Raw genomic sequence first — 22,843 nt, forward strand, 5'->3', positions numbered from 1 at the left:
TAAGGGGAGAAAGACTTCCAACCATCAGGGAGGTAAATGAAATTACAAAATCAAAAGTTGCTGTTCATCTGAAGACATGACTGATGGAAAGAGGGTGTTACTTTTCATTTTGTTAGGTGAGATCATTGCATGGTGGTTTTAGGAAACGGTGTCCACATTTCTTAGTGACAAGTACTTAAATACTGACAAGTGAAATGACATCACAACTAAATTGCATTAAGGTGCGTCTGCCAAGAGGCGAAAAGGAAACAGGGATCAGTGATGCGACAGTGGCAAAATCGGGACGAGAGCTGATGCTGAGTAATGGATGAGAAGGGGTTTATGTCCTCTTCTTGCTGCTATTATGGTTGGAGATTTTCATCACACATGTTTTTTTCAAACTGGATACTCTTTTACGGGAAAGGGTGTGAGTGTTCTCTGCGAGGGAAGAGGCAGCAAGAGCCTGTGGCAGTGGGGAGGGATTAGTCGATTGGAGGCGGATTATATATACAGCAGATCTGTGTGTGAGTGTCTGTGTGTACGCATATGTATGGCTGAGGAAGAAAGAAACAAGATTTATAAACTGGTAACCTTTTGGGGGAGGAGTCTGGGAACCTCTAAGAATCGGATGAAAAAGTTATGGACAAAAACAAAGAAAGTCTATAAACGTGCATTCAGGAGTTGGCAGGTTATCTGGAGTCCATCCCATTCTCCTGGGTAAGAACTCCTTCAATTCATTGTATGGTCTTCCATTCCATTCCATTCCATTCCATTCCATTCCATTCCATTCCATTCCATTCCATTCCATTCCATTCCATTCCATTCCATTCCATTCCATTCCATTCCATTCCATTCCATTCCATTCCATTCCATTCCATTCCATTCCATTCCATTCCATTCCATTCCATTCCATTCATTCCATTCCATTCCATCATTCCATTCCATTCCATTCCATTCCATTCCATTCCATTCCATTCATTCCATTCCATTCCATTCCTCCATTCATTCCAGTCCATTCCTTTCCAGTCCATTCCACTCCAGTCCATTACTATCCATTCCATACCATTCCATCCCATTCCATTCCATTCCATTCCATTCCATTCCATTCCATTCCATTCCATTCCATTCCATTCCATTCCATTCCATTCATTCTATTCCATTCCATTCCATTCCATTCCATTCCATTCCATTCCATTCCATTCCATTCCATTCCATTCCATTCCATTCCATTCCATTCCATTCCATTCCATTCCATTCCTCATTCCATTCCATTCCATTCCATTCCATTCCATTCCATTCCATTCCATTCCATTCCATTCCATTCCATTCCATTCCATTCCATTCCATTCCATTCCATTCCATTCCATTCCATTCCATTCCATTCCATTCCATTCCATTCCATTCCATTCCATTCCATTCCATTCCATTCCATTCCATTCCATCCATTCCATTCCATTCCATTCCATTCCATTCCATTCCATTCCATTCCATTCCATTCCATTCCATTCCATTCCATTCCATTCCATTCCATTCCATTCCATTCCATTCCATTCCATTCCATTCCATTCCATTCCATTCCATTCCATTCCATTCCATTCCATTCCATTCCATTCCATTCCATTCCATTCCATTCCATTCCATTCCATTCCATTCCATTCCATTCCATTCCATTCCATTCCATTCCATTCCATTCCATTCCATTCCATTCCATTCCATTCCATTCCATTCCATTCCATTCCATTCCATTCCATTCCATTCCATTCCATTCCATTCCATTCCATTCCATTCCATTCCATTCCATTCCATTCCATTCCATTCCATTCCATTCCATTCCATTCCATTCCATTCCATTCCATTCCATTCCATTCCATTCCATTCATTCCATTCCATTCCATTCCATTCCATTCCATTCCATTCCATTCCATTCCATTCCATTCCATTCCATTCCATTCCATTCCATTCCATTCCATTCCATTCCATTCCATTCCATTCCATTCCATTCCATTCCATTCCATTCCATTCCATTCCATTCCATTCCATTCCATTCCATTCCATTCCATTCCATTCCATTCATTCCATTCCATTCCATTCCATTCCATTCCATTCCATTCCATTCCATTCCATTCCATTCATTCCCATTCATTCCATTCCATTCCATTCCATTCCATTCCATTCCATTCCATTCCATTCCATTCCATTCCATTCCATTCATTCCATTCCATTCCATTCCATTCCATTCCATTCCATTCCATTCCATTCCATTCCATTCCATTCCATTCCATTCCATTCCATTCCATTCCATTCCATTCCATTCCATTCCATTCCATTCCATTCCATTCCTTTCCATTCCATTCCATTCCATTCATTCCATTCCATTCCATTCCATTCATTCCATTCCATCATTCCATTCCATTCCATTCCATTCCATTCCATTCCATTCCATTCCATTCCATTCCATTCCATTCCATTCCATTCCATTCCATTCCATTCCATTCCATTCCATTCCACTCAATTTATTGCATGGTCTTCAATTCAATGTATGGTCTTCCATTTCTAAGACATAAACAGCCTCTTTCTGTGCCTTTCCTGGGTACGATGGATATGTAAAGCAGCAGCAAGCAACAAGAAATATAGCTTTTCTAAGACCAGCCAAATGCTGAGCCACAGCCACTGGCTGGCTTTGGGACTCTGGGCAAAGGACTGCAGCCATTGAGCCTCGGTTTTCCCATCAGGAAAATGGGCTACCATTCCACCCTCCTCACCTACGAGGCTGCTCTGAAGTTAGAATGATGAAAGTTGAGTTGCTCTGAAAACTGTGAGGTTTTCACCAAATGGATAAGTGTTGGTCTCATGTTCAAGTAGAAAGCTGTGACCACCTTGGAGAGAAGTGACGTGGTACCTTCCCCAAATGGCTATGACAAGAGGGGCACAGAGCACAGGGCTTTTGGATTTATTCTGGTGGTTCCCCCACAGGAGGAAGCCTTAGGAATCACTTCCAGTCACATTCTGGAAGCTGCTCACTCTTCCCGAGAGGATTAGGGGCACCTCACAGGTCAGGGACACCTCACAGATCAAGGGCACCTCACAAGTCAGGGAGCTCATGGGCCTCGCACCAGGCCCCAGAACCCCACTGCTGCACTGACACCTCGTGGGCACCGGGGAACCTCGTCCCCTCCAGAAGCTCAGAAGCCCTTTGTCCATAACCCGGAAAAGAGATCACCCAGGGCTCCGGCTGTCCGGTTGGTCTCCACATCCCCCTAAATCTGTCGGTAACCTCAATGTCTGGTTTCCTTTCAATCTCACAGGTTATGGCTGAGACAAGTCTGTGCAACAAAATACCTGGGTCTGAAATGCTGTCTTTCAAGAACAAATCTGTTTCCAGGTGATGGAGGTCAATCGTGCTGAGGACATGCAGTCTTGATAAGATGGGACAAGAGGTTGTCCCAACAGTTAAGTCCAAAGTTCTGGGATGTTCTACGGAAATTCAGCTGTGTCTTAGTGGAAAGCTCTCCCCGTCTCCTGGTTCTGAGTTCTCCCCAGACCTGTCACTCCAGGAAAACCATGAGGAAAATGCCAGACAGATCTCACTTGAGAACAAGCTACACCAGACTTGATCAGCTCTCCTCAAAACTGTCAAGGTCATCAAAACCAAGAGAATCTCAGAAACTGTCTCAGCACAGAGGTGGCGAAGGCGAGGTGATGACTAAATGTCATGTGGAATCCTGGGACAGAAAAAGGACATCAGGGAAAAATCAAGGAAATCTCAATAACGTATGGACTTTAGTTAATAAAGCTTCCTTATTTGTAACACTAATATTATTTGTAATGTCAATATTGGTTCCTTAATTATAACAAATGTACCATACAAAAGTAAGATGTTAAAAATAGGAGAAATTGTGTGAGGGGCTCAAGGGAACTCTTTGTGGTATCTTTTGTGATTTTTCTGCAAATCTAAAACTGGACCTGAAAAATAAAGTTTATTAAAATGCAAAAACAAGCAAATAAATACAGTGGTCCCTCAATATCCACGGGGATTGGTTCCACGACCCCTGAGGGTGCCAAAATGCCCAGATGCTCAGGTCCCTTTGTAAAATGGCCCGGTACTCGCATATAAACCTAAGCACATCCTCCAATATATTTTAAATCAGCTCTAGATTACTTACACCTCATACAATGTAAACGCTGTAGTTGTCACATTGTATTGTTTAGGAAATAATGACATGAAAAAAGCCTACATGTTCAGTACAGATACATAGGTGTAGCTACATGGTACACATCCGCAACGGTGTTAACAGTTTTTCCCTAATATTTTCGATCGGCTGTTGGTTGAATCTACAGATGCGGAACCCGCAGATAAGGAGGGCCAGCTGTACCTCTCTCAGAATGATTTCCTGGCTGGGATTAAGCATTTGGAATCAGGAGGCGGAGAGCTCGTGTGCAGGAGCCGGGTGGGGGGTCAGCAGCCCTGCCCTACCTGGGGAAAGAAGGGGAGAAGGCAGGGACCAGGACCCAGACACACAACTCACTGAGAAGGAACTTTTCAAAACGGTTTCTAGGCTCTAACTCGACCAGAAGGGGCTGGGTGGGTCTGTGTGCCCTGCAATTTCCAGTAAAGGCTGATTCTGGAACATTCTGGGCCTATTTAGCCCTGGTGTTGGCATCTTGCCCTGTTCTTGCACGGTTTAGGGGTTGGAACTTCTCTACTGCATTTCTCTGGATAAAGGTTGTTCTAGGGCTGTGATCAGGCCACTCAGATTCAAATCTTTATCATCTTTTCCTGAGAGAAATCAGCCTACGACGTCTTGTCTGCTTGGGAACGAAGAAGCAAAGCAGGTTCCAGTATGCAATGTCCTCAGCAAGTCCTGAGTCCCGACAGTTATAAGTCCAAACTTCTGGGACGTTCCAGAGGAGTTCCGCTGTGCCTTAGTGCAAAGCTCTCCCCGTCTCCTGATCCCGAGTTCATACTGTGAAGACTGACTGCCCCCCGTGGCCTCGCGCCTCGTGGAGATCAGGCCTCAGTGAACAGGACACAGTCTCTTGAAACAGCAGTGATGTGACAAAGGGCTGCGCGTTGTGCATCCTGGGGGACAGGGTGGCCTCTGAAAACTTCCAAATTGGCTTTCTCTGTGGCCCCGGAGTCTACTCAAACACTTAAGGTTTAAACAGAAACACTCAGCTTGGTTTTCCACGTCGCCGTGGGCCTGGTCTGCGTCTGAGATACCATGTGTGATCATTAAGGCAAACGATGTTTAAATGAAAAAGAGATTCTTGTATTTTGTATTAAAATATTTTATATTAATCATTCAAACTTAATTTTTATACAACGAATGCATACATCGCCAGGGTGTGTATCTCAGAAGGGAGGTTGAGGAGGCAGCGGCTGGTGCGTCCTGGGCGCCGGTGCTCTCGGTGACGGTGAGCAGGGGCCAGCCGGCCAGGAGACAGCCCACGCTCCTGCTGCTCGTTCCAGGTGGGGCACTGTCACCAGGCAGGGATGTCACAGTGGAGAGGTGATTGAGGTGGCGTGGCCTGTGCCTTCCTGGGCCATTCTGCAGGGTGAGCCACATTGTCTCACCCGTGAGGAGCTACCCAGAGCGTCCTGCCCAGCGAGTCCTTGACATGTCATGTGAAATGGGGACCACTGAGTGTGAGTGTGAGTGTGAGTGTGTGTGTGTGTGTGTGTGTGTGTGTGTGCAGACTTCGGAGTTTTGTCCTTACGGAACCCGCCCCACAGCCGTCCTGCTCCATCCCACGCGCGGTCAGCGCCCGTCCTAGGCAGCGGGCATGTCAGCCTTGCTGAGCGCGATGGCCAGCTCCAGGTCCTCTTGCTCCTGCCGCCGCAGCCGTGCCAGCCTCTCCTGCTCCGCCTTCTCGCTCTCCCGCTTGGCCCACGCCAGCTGCTGCTCCTCATTGCCAAACTGCAAAGGAAAAACGGAGGTTGGGTTACATGGCCTGGAGCTGCAGCTGCTGGAGGCGGGGTGGGGGGGCGATGGGAAAAGGGCCTTGCAGGTGGGCAGGGCGCCGGGAACCGCAACGCTGGGATGCATGGGCGGGGGGTAAAGACCAGAAAAAGCCAAAGCTTGTGTCTTGGCTGGGGGGCGGGGAAAGGACACCCATGCCCCAGCCCTGCCCTCCAGTCTGAAGGGGTCACATGCACGAGAAGCAAGGCTGAGTCTGACCTTATCCGCCACCTTGGGCCTCAGAGAAACTAGTCACCCGTCCCCTGCGGGGAACCGAAGCAGGCAATGAGACACATCAATGTAGGGACACTGAGAGAGTTCCAACGATCCCCCAAGACTGAGTCTATGAGACTTCATGAGGGTGGGAGGGAAAGCCCACATGGCCTCCTCTCAGTGTCGGCAGGGCATCTCTGAAAGCAGCCGAGAAGCAGAGGTCCACTGAACCCCCAGAGCCAGGAGGGCGAGCCCGCAAAGCCTGGGCCTCGATGGCAGGCCGCTGACGGTGGGCAACAGGCACTGGGACTGCAGTCTGGCTTCAACAGCTCTCTGATTTCCAAATGTGTAAAGGGGCCGGGAGGCCAAACGTGCAGAGACAAGTGGCATCTGCACCCACCCAGCCCAGCTCTGGGACGTACTAAGAGCCACCTTGGACTCGAACATTTACAGGTGCCCTGCCACTGACGCTGCCATTCAGTCCATGAGGTTTTCATTGTTGGGATCCTTGTCCAAAAGGTTCATTTTGACAAAAAGTATCTTCTTTCAAACAAGGGAAGGAATAGTTTTGATCCCGAGATGGGTGATTTCAAACCATTCAAACCATTCCTTAGCTCTAAGGAAAGAAGAGTCAGATCTCACATGCTCTGCTCCCGGCATGAGTCCCTGACAACCCAGAGTTCCCCCGGGGTCCCCAGTCACTCTGTTCCGTCTCCCGGTGAGATGCCTCCTGCCTCGTGGGACCCGACAAAGCTGTGGCCTGTTCAGGGCCTCCCTCAGTCAGCATCTCTGTTCTCAGCACCGACTGTGGCCAGCACTCTGCCAAGCACTGGGTGACACCAGAGATAAAGAGGCAGGCCAGCCCTCTGACAGGTGCCCTCGGGAGCAGACAGACAGACGATTCCAATCTGACACAGGCTCCCGTGGAGGCCCTTGCAGATCCCACGGGGCGCCGGGAAAGGAAGTTCAACAGGAATTCACAGCTACTTCTTCACACACACACACAGTCTGAATGACAGCCCAGGAGAGGGGCTCCTCCGACAGATGGGGACACCAAGGCTGGACTGTACCTGGGTCTGGGTGGGGGTGTGTGTCAGCTGTAACTACAGGAAGAGTTGGGGTACAGCATGGTACCTGGGCCTCCAGGGCCCACCTGTGTGTGGCTCTGGGTATGAAAGCACCAAACATCAACCTTCGTGCTGCCAGGACAGAGTGGGGAGGGACTAAACCAACATGGGCTCATGGGCCCCAGAAAGGAGCTGAGACCTCCTCTCTGGGGCTCCCCAGGTCAGTGAGTGAGGTGATCAAACTGGCAATTTTTGAATGTTTCACGGCTTAATGGCCGGTGTAGAGATGGGGCCAAATGGTGGGGAACCTGGGCAGGGGAATGGGGAGGGGTGGACGGAGGGAGCCTGGTCCAGAGCCAGAGGTGGCCTGGAGGAAGAGGTGACACAGCCCAGGAGGCCTCTCCCCACCTGGCCCAGGGAGCCGGGCAGGGACAGGTGGTGGGTCAGCATGAAGAAGCCTGGTCCAGGAAGGAAAGGCTGAGTCTTGGTTTCTTAGAGAAACTGCCCAGAAAAATGCTCAGGGGTCAAATGGGTCTCCCTGAAAACTGGTCCCCACCCCTTGTGTTTCCACCACAGGTCACAGATAAGCTCCGTCACCACTCTGTGGGGATTTTCCAATACCTCATTAGGAGAAAAACAAGGAAAAAACAACAAATGCTGGTGGAAATGACTGCAGGGTCCTGCTGACAGCAGCGGAGGGAACAGCTCAGCTGACAGAGACCCTGTCCCCCGCCTCCCAAAGGAGGGGGGCACAGAGGGGAAAGGGATGCGCTGAGGCCACACCACGGTCTCTGCTCAGCCCGAGGGCTTGGAATGTCACTGCACAGCCGCCTGCTCGAGGGTCTGTGTTTTCAAATTAAGCACGCTGACAGGAACGTTCCAGAAACCTTCCGAGTGAACTGGTTCAAGGCCAGCTTAGGCCCCAGCGTGAAGACTGGCATCAAGCAGCGGTCTGCACGCACTGAAGCAACATGGTGGACGGCGACGTCAAGAGAGAAAACTGGAGCAAGGGGGTCTTTGGGTCTCAGATCAGCAGCCAATCCTTTCTGGTCCCTGGTGGAGACACCTCGACAGGGCCACTCTCTATCTAGTCTTCTGACCTGTAGGAGTCACCTGTGGGCAGCTCTGATCTCTGCGTCACTCTTGGGCCGTCACGGGGCTGAGGCACAGTAGGGCACGGGGATGCCGTGCTTCCCAGACGCCTGCCAAGGGCAGCGGCTGAGGACGGATGCTGGGCGGTACAATTTATTGGTCGGCGTTCAGACGGCTCTGCACACGAGGCGCCCGGCACCTTTCCTTACTGGGGACCGACACCTGCGCCAAGACATCCAATGGCACCACCACCGCATCACCCAAGGGGACACTTCTAACAACTTCCTGTTAACTCACTTATTCTGATGTTGACATTGCATCTAACTCGCTCCACGGCGCAAAACTTATCCCATCTGACATTTGCTCTGCGTTCAATGCAGACTTCCGGAAAAAAGGGCCATTTTGCTAACCCATAAATGCTACTTCCTGATAAACACATTTGCCTGAGACAGAAAGGCTGGTTTTTCAAGAAAGCTCAGAAAGGTTTGCCACAAACAAGCACAAGTAACCCATTGATGGAAACTTGGGGCTCGTAAATTAGAGGGTCCCAGGGCAGCAGAGCCAGGGCGCCAAAAGGGGTACTGTGTAGGTGTGTGTGACATCGGCGTCCCTAACTCCAGCACGGGCCAAGCTGCCTCTGCACATGGCACACGTCTTGGAGGCACTGAGAATATCTGATCTGAAAGTCACGTGGCCAGTGTGCTGAGCATTTAAACCCCTCGGCGTTTACTGAGGAAGCTGAAATACACAAACCAGAGGAAGCAACTTTGGCCTTTTTTGAGTTAGCACACAGATCAAGGTCCAGTGAACCTCAAAACCACGGGCTGATGGGCTAAACCCCCGGACACCATAAAGATACAAAGACATCCTGAGTCCCCGGAGCGGGGCAAGTGTTGACCATGTTTTTGGACGATGGTACCCAGTCAGGTGTCCTGCCTCTCCTGCACCCCATCCCGTCAGAGGGAGCCAAATCTCACCGATTTACAGATTTCCCCTGGAAAAACTGGGGCATCTGAAGTGGGAAAGTTGATTTTAAACAGAAAACAGGGCTGCAAACTCGACTGGGCAGAATCCGATTCTCTGCCTGGAAATGAGGGTGATTAAATATCGGGGCTGTTTTAAACTTGAAGTTAACAACTGTTCTGGAATGACCAGAAGTGTGGAGCTCAATGATAGCTTGAAACCTTGGGTGTTTTTTTTTTTTTTTTAAATGTTTTCCAAAAACCAGCCATCAGGACGGGAAGGGGGAAGGGGCGGGGGGGGCAGACCACAGGAAATAGAACTATACATTTCAGAAAGAGAACAGTCATTTCTACAAATTGCCGTTCAAATCCACTCACCCCTCTGCCCTGCCCAAAACAGACTACCTGAGTCGTGTGAATGGCTCTATTTTTTTCATCAGCATTTAATATTTTTTCCACCGCAAAACAAACACCGTGCTATTCAAGAAACTGTAGATAAAGCGGGTTTTGTTTCTGGCTTTTATTAACAAGGTCTCCATTTGTACACATCCACAGTGTGCACGGGCTGTCAACAAAACCAAGCTAACTGCAGTCGTAAAATATTTACAGGTTGCCAACAGGCAGGACCGTGGCAGCGCCTTGGTGGCTTCAGGAAGCCCCAGGATAGCTGGGCACGAGGGGACTCTGAAATGGACCAGCGTTCACGGATATGGCAGAGCTTGTTTTAAGACGGATATTCTAGGAGTCGAAGCATCTATAAATAATGCATGTCACACCTAACCAGGAAACAAGGTACTTGGCAAACGTGAACTAAGAAAACTTTTTTTTTTTTTTAACACGGGCACACAACAGTGAAACCGATTCTGGGAAGACAAACTCTGAAGCTCTGAGAACAAGATGTTTGGGTACTGAGGAGGGTGCTGAAAACACCCGAAAGTGACAGCGTTTTATAATCTGGAATCTTTTTTAGCACCGAGAAAACAAAGCCAGACTTTCAAAATCCCAGGATTAGCTTCTGAAAAGGCACTTGACTTTGCTAAATAGCTTTCTGGGGACTTTTCTTTTCTTTTCTTTTTTTTTTTTTTTGGTAAAAGAGCAGAGCTTCAGAGTGGTTGTTCTAGGTTGGATTTCTCTTCTCATTGAAGCTGGTAATTGAAATAAAAGTTTTTACAAAACCAAACTGCTCTTCCTTGATGCACCCCGCCCAGTCCTTCAGTTCAGACTTGCTGCACAAAATGCACTGGGTTGGGACCATCAGAATTCTTGCACAGAGACCTTACTGGGGACAGAGACCCTAATGTAACTTTTATAATCTTGTTTTCCTTCTTTGGAAGCAACTGACTTCTCGGCTTCCAAAAATCAATGAACACAACAGCCTCTGGGCGAGAGAAACAAGACACAGTCGACCGGGAAAGACAGACGGACAGATTCGGCCACTGTGCTGGAAGGACACGTGCCCTTATCACAGAGTATCCAAACCGTAGCGCTTTTTTGTTTTTTATTGAGAAATGGTTCTTTTTCTTACAGAAAGCAGCAGCACAGAATAAATAACATGGGTGATGGCACGAGGTACCAGGGGATATAAGCCAAAAAACAGCCCCAAAGAAGCTGCAAGCGGAGGGGAGGGGTGGCACGGTGGCGGCGGCGAACTCAACTTACAGAGGTGAAGTCTGCAAAGCCCAGGGAAGAGGCTTTAGAAGGCTTAGCTGAAGAGGAGGGAGCAAATGGATCTTTTCCACTAAACGGGTCCCCAAACCCCCTTTTATTTTGGAACGGGTCGCTGCTGTCAGCCCCCAGTGGCTGGAATGGGTCGGGGGAGTCGGAAAAGTCTGCAGAACCCAGCTGGCTTACGGGTGTACTTTTACCTGGAAAGTTTAGGAGAAAGAAAAAAAAGGGAGAAAAAAAGAAATACAAGTTACTGACCACGGACAGAACAGAGTCCTGACTGAGGAGGCGGGGGGGTCAGCGCCCACTGGGTCACCCTCTCCCCTCTTTGGAAAAACTTGGAATGCCGCTCACTGGTGGACGGACTCCAGGGGGTAGGGGAATGGCTGGATCTCTTGCTTTATCCAGGTTTAGCAGTTTGTGGGTGATACCAGAAAACCACTTCAGATGACCCCCCTCTCTTCCCTGCTCACCACGGCTAAAATTTACAGTTGTCTTTAAAAAGTTTACATGCAGGCATGTTTCAAAGCGATTCATTTCAGTGTGGTAACATTCACTATCACGCTGAGTAAAAACAAACAAACAAAAATCATGGCTGAGCAGAAAAATACACAGCAAGCTTCCAACAACAACAAAAAAGGGGAGGGGTATTTGCAATGCAAAGGGGGGGCCTCATTTCACACCTCGTGTAGAGTTAGCTGTGTTAGCTGTGAGGGTCTGGCGGCATCTCACTAGACAGACGCCCCTCTGCTGTCTTGGGGTGTAAATTCTTTCAGCTCCTGCTTCTGCCCCTTTGGTGCTGGTGGCTCCGAGGACAGGGTTTGGGCCTTTCTGGGCTCCTGCCAAGAGGGTGGCTCTAGGATGCCTGGGTCCCAGTAACGCCGATCTCAAAGGGGCCGAGGGAGACAGGTGTTTAGAATTGGAGGGAAACGAGACTGTGAGACCATAATTGGGGGTGTGGCCTGAGGACACGTGGATTCTGCCAACAAGTCCCGCCATCCTGCCAGAAAATTCCATAAGGAATCAGACGCCTCTCCAGGCCTGCTTAGCAATGGGAGGCCCCACTTGACAAGACTTGGGAATCTGCCGGATTTGCGGGCCAGGTTACTCCAATAGCAGGGCCACAATGAATGAAGCTTCATTCAACAGAGGGGCCCATGCTCCCCCCCGTTCCCCGCGACGAATCCTGAAGGCCCCTACAGCCCACGGCAGATTCTGCCCAATCTCACATCCCAGTAGCTCTGCAGGGCCTGAGCGGCACCTTTGTCCCCGAGCTCCCAAAGCCAGGGCTTCTTTCCTGCTGGTCCCTCCGCCCAGAATGCACTCCCCACTCACATGCCTTCATTTGGGGAAGCCCCTGTGACACCCCTGTCCCCTGGTGCCTGTGTTCAGGACTTTCGGCCCAGCCCTGGGGCAGGCCCAGCTGTACCCCTGGAAGATGGTAAGCAGCACAGCAATCACTCTGCTGGGCCTTGCCTGCTCAGCCTCAGTTTCCCAATCCATGAAATGGGATTGTTGTGGGATGAATTGTGCCCCCCCCCTACTTATTATGGTGAGGTCCTAATCCCCAGGACCTCAGAATGTGACTGTATTTGGAGATGGGCCCTTTAAAGAGGTGATTAACTTAGGATGAGGTCATACGGGTGGGCCCTGATCCAGTGTGACTGGAGTCCTTCCAAGAGGAGATCAGGACACAGACACACAGGGCAGACCACGTGAGGGCACAGGGAGAAGGCGGCCGTCTACAGGCAAGGAGCGGCCTCAGGGGAAACTAACCCTGCCGACACCCTGACCTCTGACTTCCGCCTCCAGACCGGGAGACAATGTCTGTTGTGTGAGCCACCCGGTCTGCGGCACTTAGTCCTGGCAGCCCCCGCAGGCTCACACAGCGGTAACGAGGGGCGGCTGCTTTACTAAGCCATGTTTAATGGCACACCAATGCCAGTAAGCTGTGCCTTAGTTCATTTCTGGGTCCTCTGTGGCTGCTTTCATCCATGACAACAAAGCTGGGCGCTTGGGACGGAGAACATAAGGTGAGCAGGGCTGAAAATATTATCTAGCTTTAAAAACACAACCTGTGCATCCCTCTGGCACGGAGAGGACACACAGCTCCGATGCCTGGTAGGCGGTCAGCACACCACATGGACCAGGTCCTGAGAGGCTGCAGGAAGCTCCAGGCCCCCGGGAGTGGGAACCAAGCCAGTGCAGCTCCACCTCCTGGAAGTCAGGCCAGCGGGGCACCCTGTGGACCCCGAAGGAAACTGAGGATGCTGACTGCAGCTCTCCGTTCTGCCAGAGGTGCTCAGATACACTTGGGCACGCCCCCACCCCAGGCCTCTCCACAGGCTCCCTACCCAACGTCTTATGAGTTCCCTGCTCTGGCTCCCATCCAGTCTCCTCCAACCCTCTGCACCCCTTCCCCACTGCAGAGCAGGGGCACGTGTGAGGGTGACAGGTGTCACCCCCAGGAGAGAACACGCAGCAAGACTTCTCATGGGGTGGCTGGCTGGCTCAGAGACCCTCAAGTCCTGGAAGAGTTGCCCTGAGGAAAGCGCCAAACCCCAGGTGATGAAACTACCTGAGGTTTGCTTGTGAATACACACACGTGTTCTCATGCAAAGACACTGGGGGGGGGGTGTGTGTGTGTGTGTGTGTGTCTCTCTCTCTCTCTCTCTCAACCTGCAGCCACTTTTGGGCCCAGAGAGATGAGCCCTCATCTGCACACTGTGCCAGTGTGAGAGGACCCCCAAAGCCACGGGCAGGGGTGCCCTGGGGTACAGTGTCCAGAGGGATAGGGACGCAGGCTTGTGTCACACAGGGAAGAGATGCTGACCTTGTGACCTGGCCACCCCGGCCTCCTGTGCACAGCCACTTCCACCATCCTGACTGCCCTGTACTGTCCAGCCAGCTAGTCTCTCTCACGCCTCTCCCTTCCCCCGGCACCCTCCGCAGGGCTCACTCCTCCCCTGTAGGCTCCCCCACTGCCTTGTTCACCTCCCATGGCACTGACTTCTGTCCTCGTCTAGCCGCCAGCACATCTGAGGGTCCTTGAGGGCCAACTCCATGTGGCTGGTGGAGCTCAGCACACTGCAAGTGCCAGTAAATCCCACCCCACCCCTGGTGCCAGCCAGCCCTCTGGGGGGTCCTCGTGGACTGGACACTCCTGAGGGACTCAAAGCCTTTTGGGGGAACAGCTCTGAGAAGCTAGGAGGAAATAAAGGACATCGGGGCTTCCCTCCTTTGCAAGAAACAGCAATACTCACTGCTGCACTCTTGGGCTATTTTCGTTATTTACTCAAAACTAAAAGGATGATGGACCAAACAGCAGAATTCTAACATGGGAAAAAGTAAGAGCCGCTAGGACAGGCTGAGAGCCCCAGGGCAGGCATAACCTTTGGTTCTGGGAGCAAGTCCAGGGGGGCAGCTGATTTCTGGAGTATTCCTTGCAGGGTCTGGTCACAAAGGGCAGATATCTGAGTGGGATAAAGACGTTGGCTAACCCCAGCCAGGGGTCTGCATGTTCAAATACATCACCCACTTCAGTGCTTTTTTCTTCTTTTCAATTATGAAGAATTTCCTCCCCTGGTTTGGAGGGTTTTTTTTTAATTTCTTTTTTTTTTCTTGGAGGGGGATGTTAAGAATCCAGCCTGCTGGGATTTGAAGCTGAGGTTTCTGACAAGCAAAGAGATGATGAAAAGCATCGTTCACATCAAGAATTGTCCTTGCCTGGTTTTGCTGTTGCCGAAACCATTGTTATTTAGAAATCATGACTGTGTTAATATGAAACCAGGGCACATCAACTGCTCTTGTTTTCAGAGGGGAAAAAAAAAAAAAAACAACGGTTTTTTCTCGGTTGTCTGTTTTTGTGCTTCGACATGAAGCTGAATTATTGGACCTGACACTTGCAAAATCGGGGGCGTTCCTGGTTCGCCTGACACTCCGCTTTCTGCGGAGCACGCCTGCCAGGACTGGCGCAAACTTCCCTCTGCATCCTCACTTATTTTTAGCAGCAGCACTTTTAAAACATTCTGGGTCTAGTTCCTACTTTTATGTAACCACTTCTGCTAACTCCTTCATTGTTTTTCCGATTTTTCTGAGGTGTAGCTTATCTTAAACGTGACAGAGTAACTTTTTTGCCTCCGTGTCCCTGAGCAAACGCACGGCACAGTTTTATGCCTGTTCACGGTATGAGAAAGGAAGGATCAGGACTGAGGCATGGTTCAGAGAAGGGAACAAAAATCTTGAGCAAATTGGTACAAGAGCTAACCAGGACGGTGCCTGGCACGCATGGTTTGGTGTCCCATCCCTAGATTTCTGCTCACGGAACCACCAAGCCCTTAGCGTAGCAGAAGGCAATGACCTAAGTCAAAATAAACAGAGAGACCCTGCTGGGGGCTACCGGCTGCTGACTTGGTACCCACAGTGATTCTCCAACACTCAGAGTTTTTCATGAACAGGAGGAGAGGGACGCAAGATTGAAGAAAAGGCAAAATAGGGCTTATTTCAAACCACAGCAGTTTCAACAGTTACCCAAGCGGTGCACCGAAACCGCACACAGGACTGCCTTCAGCAAAAACAATATCAACCCGATGGTTTACCACAGTGTGTGCTGTTAAAAAAAACTTGGTGGCCGGCTCCACCCTTGGTTAAATGTCTTTAATTCTCCTATTTCTTAACTTCTTGAGGCTCGAGAGCCCCCCGGGCTGGGATCGGCGAAGTGGCCGGGGCCAAGGCAGTGACTCCAGAACGAGCTGCTGGGCAGCAAGACTCCCAATTCTGCTTTTCCCAACATGCTTTTCAGGAAACCCTGGCCGGGAAAGGTCCCCGAGAGCTGGCTCATGGGAAAAACAACGGAACACAAACACACACCCACCCCAAGTTTCAAAAAATGTGAACACTGAGAACTCTGAAAGAAGGCGGGTTCTCGTGTTCGAAATTTTTTACTTAGGAGGCGAGTGCGAGGTTTCGGGTGATTTAGGATCTCAATATTATCTGATTCACAAAAATATCAAAAATACATGTGAACGTGTATAGTAGTCATCCCAACCAAACACTTGCTGGGTTCTGCTTATAAAAATTCAGGGCTGCAGTTGGAAAACGCAATTTTGTAGATGAGCGATCTATACAAAAACAACAAAACAAAAAAATAAAAAACAAAGGTTTGTGGTCAGGACAGCTGCCCCACCTCAGCTATTACCCTACACAACACAGGACGTTCTCACAACTGCCATTTATCCCAACGTGAGGTGTCCATACAACTGTCACTCATCCTACACCACACGGGACGTACACACAACTGCCATTCATCCTCCAGAACCTGGGACTCCCACTCAACTGTCACCCATCCTACACAGCACAGGATCCCTACAAAAGCGTCACCCGTCCTACACAATACGGGACACCCACACAACCACGAGGCTTCTGCGAGTCACACCACACAGGAGAGCTGTGGCTGGGGAAGGGGCATTCCTCGTTCCCTTAGCTCTTCCCTTCCTACTTCCCACACCCCCAACTGGGGGGGCGTGGGAAGGAAGAGAGAATACAGGCTGCCCAGGGCACAACCCTTCACATTTATAATCATTTGGCAACTTTTTACTGTAGAAGCTACAGAACACGAAGCCATGTTTCCTCTGGCTCCCACTATGGTGGGCCGTGGGAGCAAGGTCACCGAGGACCATCTCACGGGCCTGCAGGTGAGGAGTCCTGCAGACCCAGCCCTGCGCTCACTGCTGCACACCGAGAAGGTGAGCGGCAGATCAAAGCCGTGCCAAGTAGCACAGCCCCGCAGATAAAATCTGAGGTCCCACCATCAGAGCGTTGAGATTTTCCACTAAAAATATTTACCGAATTTTAAGAAAATCTGCTTAATGCATTGAAAGGAACAGGATGAGGTTTGGTTCTGAATTGTTGAGAAAAGCTGAACAAATATTTACTATTATCCACGAGGCTCCCCCACAACGGGTGTGTTTTCCATCCTTTGGGAGATGTCTGCGGTGGTCAGAGGTCGTGGAAACCACACCGGGTGATGAGCCCAGTGGATGTGGGGTCACCCATCATCAGAAAGAAAAAGGGAAATGGCAGGGGGGAAGTAGCCATAAATTTTGGGCCCTCCAAAGACAAATACCCGTAAGAGTGAGAAATAAAAGCTGCAAGGTTTCCACAAAAGGTTCCTATGACATTTATAAGAAACCTGGTGGGGGCTACGTTAATTCTGTAGCTACGCCAGGGAGGGGGCTGTGTGATTCACAAAGGAATCCACAAATCCCAAGTCAATCTTTATGACTAAAAGAATACAGACTTCGGGGCTCACGGTTCCGCTTTTTGAAAAATCACACTTGTTCTCTGATTTGCACCTTCGACACACTCTGCTGGAGCAGCCCACGTGCGTGTGCCAGGCCGGCTGCCTGTGCGGGGCGAGGGGCCTTAGGGGCTGGGGAGCCAGAGCCACACAGCAGCCCGCTGGGGGGGGGGCAGCCTTTGTTCCTCCCGCAGAGCACCGACGTGCCACCTCTGCCCTGGCGGAGAGGCGCTGCGCCCACATTTAAGAAGATCACCCAGGTGCCACGCAGCGGGTCTGGAAGTGATTAGAAGGCAGGTGCGCACGGGGGTGCAAGGTGCAGAGCCCACCAGCGGCTCCCCTCCGCTGTGGGAGCCGCTCGGGAGTCAGGAGAACCTGCAGCAGAACTCAGGATCCCCACACACTCTGCTTACGGCCATCCCCCTCCCCATCGAATACACAAACTGTTTTTCAGTTGACAATGGTGGAGGGAGGGGGGTTGACTCAGTGCTTTGAATGTGAGAAAAACAAGAAGAGATGAGGGACCACGTTCACCTCATCAGAAAAGCAGGGGCCACACAGGAAGCCCCTTCTTGGGCCCCCTCCCTTGCTGTAGGTGGAACCAAGGGGCTGGGGGAGGCCTAGTGGCAGGTACACAAGACCCCCATGCTGTTTGGGGAGGGAGCTGGGGGCAGGGCAGCGGCTCCTGTCTGTTCACACCCATGCTCAGATGCAGGATGGGAGTCCGAGCTCCCAGGGCCTGCAGCCCACTCCACAGCCGTCCAGAAGCCCAGCTGGTTGAGCCAGCCAAGCTCTGACTCCTGCGTTCCAGGACCCCAAGCCTGGGCATCTGCACACCCACTGAACAACAGGTGACAACTGTGTCACACAACTCCCACTCAATCTACCCTTCTGGGTGCAGGAGGGTGGGTGTGTGCTAAGATAGGCAAATGCTTCTATTTTCAAATTCAGCCGTCTTTGCAGAACAGAAATTCACCCGAAGAACAATCCATCTCCAGGCATTTCACTTGTAAGAGGCTGAGAGGAAAATGACATTTCTCCCCCTGCTGGGAGTAGGGGCCTGCCGGCTCTGGAGGACTTGTTGTCAGGGGGCACACCTAGCCTGGCACAGACCCTCCCAGTAGGCAGGAAAGGTGGGCTTCAATGGCTGGCCAGCAGTGCTAGAATTTTCCAGGCTTCTCGAGCTGGCAGCGAACCACTTGTCCCATTCTAGAACTTCACATGTACCCACCAAATTATCTCTTTGAAATCATCGTGGGAACGGAATTAAAGTAGTTAAGTTCAAGGCTGAGGTGCTAACCGCACGGCTCAACTGGAGAAGCCATTTAAAAAGTGGATCTTGCGCAATAAACAGGTCGGGACCCACATTGGTGAAGGACGACCACCCTGGTTTTGCCCGGGCTGGGCCTCTCAGAACACGGGCAAAGCCAAGTGCACAGCAAGGCTGGCGTCGGGCAGAAACTCAGGGCTTCCTCTGTGACCATGTCCCTTGTGGCAGCTCCCCCAGGACAGTCAGGGTGACGGATGAGCAAGCAGGCTGGCCCTTGGGTGGGCGGCAACCAGAAAACAACCCAAGAGAAAGAACCAGAAGCCAGTCATCCTGTGTGGAGTCCACAAATAGGTGGTAGGAGGGGACTTGTGTTCTAGGGGGAAAATGACTTTTTTCTTTTGTTTTTTTGATAATCGTTTGAATCATACAGGACGCGGGTTAAGTAGTATCTCGTTTGCCTGGGTGCATCAGAGGGATTATAGGAAGGGGGGAGGGGCAAAAAGACCTTATTAAGTGTGTGCTTGGCTTTATTCTGGGGGTGAAAAGGTCATTAGCAGTAATAAAAGGACAATTAAATTGGGGAGAGGTTAAAGGTGACTGGCTGGTTAGTGGTGAAGGCGTGCTAGCTGGTGTCACCCGGGCGCTGCAGGAACCGCAATGCAGGGCTGCTCTTGCAGGAAGTGGCAAGGGTGGGGCCGGGCACAGGGTCCCGCTATCTGCCGCCGCGGGGCGCGAGGCCCAATCACTGACACCCACACAGCCATTTCCTGCACTTGAAAAAAAATCTGTTTCTCCCTTTGCAAATCAACAACTTTTACCTAGAAACTCTTCAGCGGTGAGTTCTGACTGATCTCCATCTCTGCCCGTTGCAGAAATACACACTGTTTACCTGGGGAGGTGTGCACGCGCAGACTCTAACTGACAGGTTTCGGCAGCTCCTGATTTGCATCTGCCAGGAAGAGACCAATTCTCTCGACCCCAAACAGACACCTGCTGATTACTGAATACCTTGATAGACCTTTCTAGAAAAGACCTGCAGGCACAGAGAATTGAATGCCCAAAGCCCATGAATACCCCAGTAGGTGATTCCATGGTCCCCGAGGCAGGCTTTCTGGCTGGGCTCAAGAGAACTGAGCAGATGACCAGCCAGGGGCTGCTCCAGTTACATGAGCATGACATCAGAACTCTCTCCTGGGGAACCTCAGCAAGGTCCCCCACTGTGACTGCACAGGCTGACACTTAAATACGTGTGTTTATCGCATGTCAATTAAAGCTCAAGCAGGCTAAAAAAAGCAAACAAAAAGTAATTCCCCTGGAATGTGAAAACTGCAGCCTCTAGTGCATGCAAAACACCACGTGTGACTCCAAACCAAATGTGCATTTGATCCTGCACAAGCGACATCGCTAAGCTTTGCCAGAGAGGCCCCTGGAGCCCTCTTTGTAGTTCAACTGCCCACGCTCTGACTTGACTCAACTGCGAAGATTTCTGCTAAACTGCAGCCTGATGGGGAGAAAGGATCCCTGATAAACCCTGCACGCATACAGCCCAGCCTCCGTCTGTCCCGGGAAAGGAGCCTGAGGAAGGGGGACCCCGGTCCTGGGCCAGCATCCCGGGGCGGGTTGGGTGGTGCACGGCATGCACGTCACATCATGGGTGATCACTATGCAGGGACTCTGCCCCCACGGGCCCCTGCGAGGCCAGCGCTGGTCCTGTGCTCAGGCGGGGAAGCTGAGGCTCAATGAGGTTAAGATGCTTCCCTGAGCCTCTCAGGGAGACGGTGGCAGGAACAGCACGTGAGCCCCAGCCCTCGCTCCAACGTCCGGAAATCAGACTGATCTAGCAAGTGCCCTGGGTCCTAGCAGCACGGGCAGCGCAGCAGCTGAAGAGAACATCACATTCACATGCCCTGGCCTCACACGTGGTGCCAACTCTAGGCACAGAGACCTGGCAGGTTCTAGAAACTTCTGGGCCCCTTGGAGTGGACAAGCCTCAGGTGGGAAGTGGCAACCTCAGACCTATGTCTCATGCAGGGTGGCAAGATGTTGGAAAAGCCCGTTCTATCACCTTGGTTCCTGTGAGTGCACGTACGAAGCTGCATGTTTGGTTTGTAAGAAAAACCGCCATCAACGGGCAGTCTGGATAGTCCACTCCGTTCCACAGGGTCACAGCTCAAACACCAGGGCCACAAGGCCCTCCTCCCCACTCAGCCACGCTGGGACCGCCACCCCGCCATGTGTCAGGAAGGCCCCTGAGTGCAATCACGTGGTGCTGCCAGGTGAAGGCGGCCGCCTCCGAGTGCTGGCCTCACGGCCTCTCCAAGCAGGAAAAGGCCGGGTCAGTGAGAGGAGAAAAGCACATTCCATGCCCTTACTTTCAAATTGCTGGACTTTATGTTTTCTTAAAAAAAAAAACAAAAAAACAAACCAAAAAACCCCAACACTTGGACATGCTGTTGGCTGCCTCCCATCTGAAGCAGCCAAGAGAACAAGAGGCATGCCTGGTGTTTTCATAACCAACGCTTTGAGCAGGACTTCCCCTTCATTCGTCTGCCAACCTGCCCTAATAACCAGGCAACCTCTGGGATGCTCCCGGTTTAAGAGCCTCGCTCCGTGCGGTATAGACGGGAAGAGGGGCCTCAATTCCCGCGACCCGGGAAGCAGCATGGGGCAGATACCCTCCTCTGCATCCCCAAATTGCCGAATGCTTGCCCCCAAATGCAACTCATAAAAGCGTCAACTGCTGGGCTGACATCGTGTGTGCCTGCGTCGCACGGCTTGCGGTTTCCACGGCTAGTGTTAGAAGTTAGTACGAACCACAGCAAAACGCCACTGGAAGCGCTCAGCTGACAACCTCCACAGTGTGTACCTACCACCCAGCGGCGTGTACAGTGCAGAGCTTTTCTGTTCAGCCTTCACGTCTAGGTAAGAGAATCAGACGAAAGACATTTAGGCCTCTCTGCAGATACGTCCTGGCTGCTCACAGATGAAACAGTGCGCACGCGTTGACAGTTTTCCACAGCACCCTGAACCTCATAGCCTGATTCTCATGATAGCTGTCTTATGGGGGTGGGAGGCCCAGGCAGGGGCAGGTCACCAAGTCCAGAGCTGGCCCTGCTGCCACCTTGATGCATGACCTTGGGTGGCCCATGTGACCTCTCACTTCCCTTTCTTCTTCTGGTAAAAAAAAAGGGGGCATCACATTGCCTATCTTGACTGCCCTGAGGGTCCGGGAAAATACCAGTCCTGTGACTGGATGTGAACAGGACCCGGGGTCCTTGCAGCCCGTGGCAGACCATGGACGCGACAGCCCAAGGTCATGAGCAAAGGCAGCCTCAGACCCCAGGGACAGGCCCAAACTTCCCCAAGTGTGGAGAGCTCTCTAAAAAGCCCGAGCTCTGAAACCAGCTCCCAGGAGGTCACCCGTCCCCTACTATCTAAGTGCATGGTACACTGAAAAAAGAAGCCAAAATGCGGAGGGTAGGCTCGCAGAGAGAGACCCGAGGGAAAGGACATTGAGGGCAAGTTCAAAGCAGAGCCAGCAGTGGTGCAGGTAAGGGGAGGAGGCCGAGGTGGGTCTCCAAGGAAACCGTAGAATGAAGCTCTGCCCCTGCTAGCCAGTGAGGGGAGCAACTCTTCCGCGAGGCCCAACAAGTGCTGCCCTGCTCTGCGGGTGTGTGCATGTATGTTGCATGTACATCCACATGGGAGCCTGTGCACCTGCGCAGTGTGCATGCAGGTGCATGCAAGCACTGTGAGAATGTGCTCATGTGAGGGTGCATGCATGGGATATGTGTGCACGTGTGTGCATGCATGTAGACATGTGTGTGCTTGCATGTAGGCATGTGTGAACTATGCATGCATGTGTGTGTGCACGCACACATGTGTGCTCTGGCTCTCATCCTCAGGCAAAGTGAGAAGGCCTGACGCCATTCCATCAGGAGACAGTCACGGGTCCTCTGAGAGCTGCTACCTGTGTCTACGGTACACGCGCTCTCTCACAGATGGAAGGGAATTCCTCTGTTGTTTTTGCTTTTCTCCCCCGTTTTATGGTAAATGCCTTTGATGTGTGGCTGATAGAGTGATCTCTTTACGCATCTGTTTCTACTCACAGTTCACTGAAAACCTGTTATAGATCCACCCAGCCCATGGTCGGACTTTCTCTCATGACTCATCCAGAAGGAGGCCAAACTGGGCTCAGCAGGTGGGGCGCCCGTCCTCCTGAGAGAAAGCCCTGGACTGGGTGACAGGAGCGGAGAGGCAGCATTTTTTAAATAACTTGCCCTCTGTTTGTCTCTGCTGACAGGTGGAAGTCGTGCAGGAAGACTGGCCAGCCTTGA

The 22,843-nt window shown here is 51.3% G+C and overlaps 1 protein-coding gene across 15 annotated transcripts in view; it reads right to left on the bottom strand.

The window, feature by feature from the left end:
• Window positions 1-5,306: 5,306 nt before the first annotated feature.
• Window positions 5,307-22,843, bottom strand: part of EPS15L1 (epidermal growth factor receptor pathway substrate 15 like 1) — an 87,979-nt gene continuing 70,442 nt past the window's right edge. For 4 of the 15 annotated variants that reach the window (XM_033133422.1, XM_033133426.1, XM_033133430.1 and 1 more), the window contains 3 exons: window positions 21,377-21,424; window positions 10,933-11,138; window positions 5,307-5,897 (listed from right to left, as the gene is read on the bottom strand). In XM_033133422.1, the coding sequence (XP_032989313.1) occupies window positions 5,751-5,897; window positions 10,933-11,138; window positions 21,377-21,424 (401 nt within the window). In that variant the 3' untranslated portion in view covers window positions 5,307-5,750. Of the gene's footprint in view, window positions 5,898-10,364; window positions 11,139-21,376; window positions 21,425-22,843 lie in introns of those variants that run through there. The other 11 variants (XM_033133437.1, XM_033133434.1, XM_033133424.1 and 8 more) reach the window with 10 other exon arrangements.

Source organism: Rhinolophus ferrumequinum, chromosome 18, assembly GCF_004115265.2.
Source record: "Rhinolophus ferrumequinum isolate MPI-CBG mRhiFer1 chromosome 18, mRhiFer1_v1.p, whole genome shotgun sequence".
Taxonomy (NCBI): domain Eukaryota; kingdom Metazoa; phylum Chordata; class Mammalia; order Chiroptera; family Rhinolophidae; genus Rhinolophus; species Rhinolophus ferrumequinum.